This window comes from Epinephelus moara, chromosome 5, assembly GCF_006386435.1.
Source record: "Epinephelus moara isolate mb chromosome 5, YSFRI_EMoa_1.0, whole genome shotgun sequence".
NCBI classification, from domain to species: Eukaryota; Metazoa; Chordata; class Actinopteri; order Perciformes; family Serranidae; genus Epinephelus; species Epinephelus moara.
In genome coordinates this window covers 24722641-24730485 of record NC_065510.1, presented here as the reverse complement: position 1 = coordinate 24730485, position 7845 = coordinate 24722641, and the positions used below count along the sequence as shown (strand labels likewise).

At 40.4% G+C, this 7845-nt stretch overlaps 1 protein-coding gene across 1 annotated transcript in view; it reads right to left on the bottom strand.

Moving 5' to 3' along the window:
• The window catches only part of LOC126390905 (PDZ and LIM domain protein 3-like), a 30172-nt gene that overhangs the window by 7136 nt on the left and 15191 nt on the right, over positions 1-7845 (bottom strand). The window contains exons 2-4 of the mRNA XM_050045410.1: positions 6317-6468; positions 4324-4408; positions 4023-4210 (exon numbers count right to left, since the gene is read on the bottom strand). Of these exons, the coding sequence (XP_049901367.1) occupies positions 4023-4210; positions 4324-4408; positions 6317-6468 (425 nt within the window). The remainder of the gene's footprint in view (positions 1-4022; positions 4211-4323; positions 4409-6316; positions 6469-7845) is intronic.

Below are 7845 nucleotides of genomic sequence, written 5' to 3'. Positions count from 1 at the left end.
ATAGCGCCCCCCTTTGGCCAATTGATGTAATATTGCTTCATTCGCATCCTCCCATGACCCTCTACCACTGTGCCAAATTTCACATGGATTGACCAAGTCAGTGAGGAGAAAAACGTGGAACAGACACACAGACAGAGTTTTCGTCATTATATAGTAAGATAAGCTAAGTGCACTTAAAGTATAAAAAGTGAAAGCAGTCATTCTGCAGTAAAATGTTCCATGTCAGTGTTTATTATCATATATGATGTTTTTGGATTAATATTACCATAGTATTATTATGTATGTTGCATTTTACTGCTGTAGTTGTTTAAGGTGTGCTAATTTTTAACTCCTTTATATGCTGTTGGGTTGTTATATCTACAGCAATGCATCATGTTCTGTAAGATCATCATATGTTTGCAGTATCACTGTCCTTTGAGAACCATATATCTCTAAAAAGTCGACTTTTCATGATATCAGAAAAAATAAAACCATTGAGCTTTCAGCTTTGTGTTGATACATTTCCCAGCTGGTCCAAGATGGGTTTTATAGAGTTTAGAGAGTGTAGCCTAAGAAGGAGGAGATTTTTTTAAACACATAGACTGTATGTGTTGGCTGAAAGATGAAGTGTTTCTTTAATAAAGAACCCTTTCCTTCAGAATCATTACAATTCAAAATCAACAAGGTTGAAGAATCATTCCTATGTTTCCAGGGTCCTTTGTTCCCCAGCTCTAGAAAGCACATAATGGGAACATGACAAAGGGTCCTATGTCAGGGTCTTAAGTTCCCCAGTTCTATGTCCTCACCAAGGGTCCTGTTTCCAAGGTCCCATGTTCCCTGGTTCCATAGCACATAATGGGAACTTGCAAAATGTTTCTCAGCTCTGGATTCGCTTAATATGATATATGTTAGGGGATGTAAATCATCAGTCTGCGGGTGATGACATTTTACTGGCACAGATCTTTGTCTAAATATAGATCTTTCTGTTAGGAGATCAGTTTAAAATTAAGTGTGGCCCAAGGAAAATTAAAAACTATTAGGAATTAACAAATAACATAACTACCTAACATCACTCTCTCAGGTGAGAGTTTATTGGATCCATCCCCCACCCCACTTGGACTTTCGCCACCTACTGGGACTTTCGTCCTTGTCCCGTCGCATTTCCCCCTGACACCGCTGGGCGCCATTAAACTATAATGGCAACCAGCCGCGTATCATGCAGACATTAGAGGGCGCCTTTCTTAGTTGGTTTCTGACTCAGCAAGTCACTGATCAAGCACCGAAATTCGATGACTTTGGAGTGAGACTGGGCTCAGTGAAATGCAGAACAAAACCAAAGACATTTTAAGGACATAAAGTGACGATAAGTGACATTTAACACTACAGAAGGGGCTGATGTTTGTTAAAGGAACACTGAACTGGGGAATTTAGGACCCTGGGAACATAGATGCAGTCCCAAATTTGGAGATACATGGTTTACATTAGACAGGAAGGGTAAATTGTAATCTGAAAAATGACTCGCCCAAAGCTGTCTGAAAAACAGTACAATATTGTCCTCTGAGAATGGAAGTATAAAGTTGCAGTAGATGGAAATATTCAAGTAACTAAGTAAATGTACTTGGCTGCCACTATCTGTGGCACAACACTGCTTTGGTTTGTAGGCTGCCAGTATGACTGTGACAAATTAACATTTTCCCCCGGACCTCCCTAAGTCAATTTCATTAGGAGAGATTCATGCTTGTGGCAGAAATGATGCATTACAATCTTTATTGGATCGCTCTGAGATTTTTTTTTTTTTTTTTTAAACTTGTGGTTACTGAGCGAAGCAGATCAGGTGAGAACAACCAGCTGGAGATTATTCTCGGAGTTAGATCATGAGTCAACCTTAAAAGGAGAAAAGGAGTCAGATACTGAATGTGGGATGAGGAAGAAAATTCATGAGCTGGGCTACATACAGGGCATTGATTGATGAGAGATTTGCACGGGTTTTACAGCATGCTGATTCCACAACATGCCCTTTTTCATGCATATTGTAATATTTCCTCTTCATAATCATATTCTGTTTCATAATAATTCCAGTCTTCCGGTTACAGTGGTTATGAATACATTACAATAACATCTACATTCCTATTTTACCATGTAAAGTAGCTCAGAAGTGATGCAGGGTGAGTGTGTGTATCAGCTGACATGACCGAGGTTTGACGTGATATATGTCTTATTCAGAGTCAGTGGTTCGGCCATGGACAGATTCATTCCTGTGGGCTGTGGTAATATATTCTCAGAGTGACACACCATATATCAGGTGGCCTAATGAAATCCACATGAGGGGAGGGCTGAAGGCTGAAGGCTGAAGGCTAACACATCCTCCCACATCTGTGGCTGTGTTAAGCTACTCAGCTGATACCTTCACACACACTGACTGGGTGATTGAGAAGGTGAGTCATGTAAAGAGCAGGTGGAATAGCCTACAGTCGATGTTACAGCAGCAAGGCAGGACAATAAAAGTAAAGGAGAATAACATGGAGGGATCACAATGTGTTGCTGCATCAATGATCATTACACCAGAAAATATAATACGGATGGATGAAAATGGACACTTTGCTATTCTTAGGTCATTACTGCTAGTGGGGAAAAAAGTTTGGCCTGAGGGCAGTGCCAGGGGAAAGTTTTCTATGGTGAAATAATGAATCAGTTTGTCCAGAGATAACATATTCTGAACTCAGCTTATTTCCAGAGCTGTTGGCTGAAGAAGCTGGTGAATGAAATCAAGTTTATAATATTTCATCACAGATACAGCTCTCCAAGGTCATGAATCAATCATTTAATTAGTATGGCAGAAAAGCAATGAGCAATTCTGCAAGCAGTCAGTTAATTATAAATATCTTTTATAAGGAAAACAAAAGGACATTTGTTTTTTACCGCTTATTAAATGTGAGGATTTGCTGCTTGTCTCTGTTTCCTATCACTGTGACTTTAAGTCAGATAAAATAAATGATGTAAAGGTTTTGTGCTTTTGAAAATTGTGTGTTTTTTTTAATTCTATTTTTTTTATTTTTATCTTTAGCTATTTTATTTATTTTATTATTTATTTTATTTTTTCTTATATATTTTATTATATTATATTTTACTTATTAATTTTTTTACTGCCTACTCCACCCTGTAAAGACTGCAACCTTATTTGATCTTTTTTTACTCTTTACCCTTTTTAAACTCAATTTTAAATCATTTTAATTATCTTTTACTATCATTTAGTAATTAATTTAACCTTTTAGTTTTTATATTTTATTGCTCTGTAAAGCACTTTCAATTCAACTAAAATGTGCCATACAAATAAAGCTGCCTTGCCGTATAAACAACAAAAAGTGTGTTTCAACTCAAAGGCCCAGTTGAACCCAAAAATCCAAAATACATATTTTTCCTCTTACATTTAATGCAATATATCAATCTAGATTGTTTTGGTGTGAGTTGCTGAGCGTTGGAGATATCCGCCATAGAGATGTCTGCCTTCTCTCCACTATAATGGAACTAGATGGCACTCGGCTTGTGGTGCTCAAAGCTCCCAAAAGAAATACATTTGAAAAACTCAGCAGTAATGTCTCTTCCCAGAAATGGTGATGCAGTTAGTCAAGATAATCCACAGACCTTGCTGTGAGCAGTTTCATGTCAGAACTATTTTCTTTCCACCAAACAAACACCCGCCAAATGTCATTTTGGGCCGAAGCACGCCGCATGACTGGCAAATACAATTGTGACCACTACACCAGAATCCATGCTAAGCCTTGTGCCACTCCTGGGAGCCTGGGATTATCGATATCAAGTGTTATGTAGTTGTGAAGATATGTCACCTTTAACCAGAGACCAACTGTTGAAAAGGCTACATGACAAACCAACATAACCATCTGTTGAGTCATATTGTTATTGCTAGGATGACTTTTGGATAATCAGTGTACTTATGTTTCGCATGCTGCTAGCTGCTGTTTGGCACTGGGCTTTTAAAGAACCTGGGTGCCATGTTTAAGTGTAGATAGAGTGAGAATGATCACCTCACAGGCTTGGGTAGAACCAGACCTCGGATCTGGCCTTCCATGGCATCCTGGATGTTGCCTGTGGAGTAGAGTCCTATGGGAGTGTTGTAGGCTGCACTGACCACCTGATGGGTGTCATCGATGTTCGCTGCCGCAATGAACGGCTGAGCTTTCCGGTTGTGAGCTGTGCCAATTGGTTTATATTCCTGTAGGGAGGAGAGGGAAGTGTTGTTATTGAGACAATCATGAGATAATGATGTGAAGCAAAATGGCTCATCTCTAATAAACGTGAATCAATTTCTCAAACACACTCGCAAACCTGCTGTTCTGCTTCCAGGTTCAGTTTGTATGGGTGACTTTTACCATCCTCCACGACACGTGGTGACCACAGTCTTGATTCATTTCTAGAAATAAGAATCAGATCCTGGTTAGAAGTTCACCACAACATGTCAACTGTTGAGTGACTCTCCTTTGAGTCAATGAGCATGTAAATTGTCTATAACCCCAGCCTACAAGGTTAGGGTTATAGACAGTTATAGAGGTTTAAACTTCTGCTCACATGTTCCTGCCTTTCCATAGGATACATTTTATTTGGTCAAAGTCATAAGCTACACCTAATTCTAATGATTTTTGAATGTGCTGTTGGATAAAGTTTCCCAATAATCCAGCCAAAAAAGAATGGTAAGATTCTAAAACTAAAGTCAGATAGTGGAAACACAGAGAGAAGTTTTCGATAACAGCAATTTGACAGATGTCAGCACAGTACACATCATGTAGGCTATCACTTCCTGTTTGTACAAAACAGGTAAGTATAGTAATTTCTTGCTCATTAACTGTAGAACATATTAATATGAAGATCAGTTTGTAGTTCAGACTGTCCAGCAGTGGTTCACAACCTGGTGGTCAGCACATATGAAGGGATCAAAAGATAAATCAGAGGGTTGTAAGATGATTAAAGGGTACACAGAATTCTCTGATTTTCCTTTCCTCTTATTTCTGGTGAATTACTGGACAATTGGGCCTCTTCAGGCTCTCAAAAAGTATATATAAGAGTTTTTCTTTATCTGCTGTGAGGGTCCAAGGACAGAGATAATATTGGGCTTTATAAACAAAATTGAATTGAACTGAATTGAATTAAACACTAAGACAAAAAACATCTCTCTTTGGTAACTACTGGAATTAAATGGGTGACTAGGCATCACTTTGTTTTAACGGGTTACAAGCCAAAAAGGTTGAGAACCACTACTGCACAGTACCGGTAAGCTACTGTATGTACGAACACTGAGCAAAAGTATACATTTAATACTTTTGTTTTTGCTCCCAGTTTCCATGAGTTAAAGCAAAAGGCTTAGTTTTCTTAAATTTTCCTCACACATTTGTTTAAATGTCTGTCAGTGAGCACTTTGCAAACATAAGCCATAATCCATTCACCTGTCAGGTGTGGATTATCAAGATGCTAATTGAATGGCATCTTGGCAATACATCCAACGGGTTTACTGAACCAGCTCATGACCTTCAGCTTCTTAACCAAGAAGCAAGATCGTCTGTGAAGCAGCCTCTGAGATGATTCCTGACAGTTTGTGCAGAAATTCTTTGGTCGTGCAAACCAACTGTTGCATCAGCTGTTGAGGTGGCTGGTCTCAGACGATGTTGCAGTCAAAGGAGCCAGATGTGGAGGTCCTGGGTTTGAGAGGTTACATGTGGTCCGCATTTGTGAGTAAGGTTGGATGTACTGCCAAAATCACAGAAATGACATTGGAGTTGGCTTATGGTAGGGAAATGAACATTCAGTTCATGGGCAACAGCTCTGGTGGACATTTCTGCAGTCAGCATGCGAAATAAATAAATATGCTGTTTAATCAGTAACCTGATATGACACACCTGTAAAGTGGATGGATTATTATGCTCACTAACACGGAATTTGTGAACAAAATTTGAGAGGACCAAGCCTTTTGTGTGCATACAGAAGTCTTAAATCTTCTTTTTCAACTCACAAGAAATGGAGTCAAAAAAAGTGTTGTGTTTATATTTTTGTTCGTTATCATAAGAACATATTTGTTGACACTTGCATATGGACTGACTCCACATAGTGAAAGCAACAGTTAGGGCACAGTATGTAATCCAATACACCACCACACCTTAATATAGAATTGAATCCACAGCTGTCTGACACAAAAATGGAACAATATAAACTTCATAAACACAGTAATTATTGCAAAGCTAATGTATTACGTTTCATTATACTGTGCAGGTGTTGGCTTTACTGTGTCCACCACCTGTTGGTGTGCATGCTTTTGGTTTCTGAATATAACCTTTCAACAGTGAGACTGAGCTGGCTGGTCGACTCTTTGATCTTGTTCTGGGCTTCACAGTGCAGCATGTCTGCGGCCGGGACTCCCTCGATGGCCACGATGACATCACCGGCGCACAAGTTGGCTATGGCTGCCTTACTGCCGGGAGTGATCTGGAAGTGAGAGGAAGAAAAAGTAAACAACAGAAATAAAGACAATTTATTTTGATTCCTTTGTGAATTCATCCAGAGCAGGAACTGATGATTTTACCCAAAGAGAAAGAAGAGAAAGAAGAGAAAGAGAGAGAAATCCACCCAGTAATTCAGAAATATTTTTAATGTAAATTTCTAACCACAAACAATCACCAATCCATCTATTTTCATCTGCTTATCAGAGACTGGGTCGCAGGGGCAGCAGGATTAATAAAGTACACCAGACGTCCCTCTATCCAGCAACACTTCCCTCCCCTGCTCCTGGGGGATCTTGAGGTGTTCCAAAGCCAGATGAGATAGATAATCTCCCCAGCCTAACCTCGAACAGGAGGCACTTAGGTGGCATCCTGATGAGATTCCCAAACCACCTTAAATGACCCATTTAAACACAAAGGAACAGCAGCTCCTCTCTGAGCTCCCTGCGGATGTCAGAGCTTCCCAACCTATCTCTAAAGCTGAGCCCAGCCCCCCTACAGAGGAAACACATTTTGGCTTCTTGTATCTGCGATCTCATTCTTTCAGTCATTACCCAAAACACATGACCATAGGTAAGGGTTGGGACGTAGATGGACCAGTAAATGGAAAGCTTTGCCTTCTAGCTTTGCTCCCTCTTCACCACAACAGCCTGGCGCTGCAGCAAACCACAGATCCATCTAACGCTCCATCTTACCCTCACTTGTGAATGAGACCCCGAGATACTTTAATTCCTTTGCTGGGGGCAGTAACTCTCTCCCAACCCAGAGGGAGCAGTCCACAGTTTTCTGGCAGGGAACCATGGCCTCAGACTTGGAGGTAGTGACTGTCATCCTCACCAATTTACACTTGGCTGTAAGCTGCCCCAGTGCATGCTGTAGGTCACGGTGTGATGAAGCCAACAGAACCACATCATCTGCAAAAAGCAGACATGCTTGAGGCCGCGAAACTGGACCCCTCTCCCCATGGCTGCGCTGAGTCCTGTCCATGAATATCACAAACAGAATCAGTGACAAGGCACAAGCCTGGCAGAGGCCAACACCCACTGAAAACAACACCATTGCTGAGATGTAACTGACATCTCCAACTGATGGGGGTTGTGAGAGATTTGGGGCCTTAAAAGATTAATGCAGCAGAAAAGGATGAAAGCCCTGATTTAGCACAATAGTAGAGGTCAATCAATCAATCAATTTTATTTATAAAGCCCAATATCACAAATCACAATTTGCCTCACAGGGCTTTACAGCATACAACATCCCTCTGTCCTTTGGACCCTCGCAGCGGATAAGGAAAAACTCCCCCAAAAAACCTTTAACGGGGGAAAAAAAACGGTAGAAACCTCAGGAAGAGCAACTGAGGAGGGAT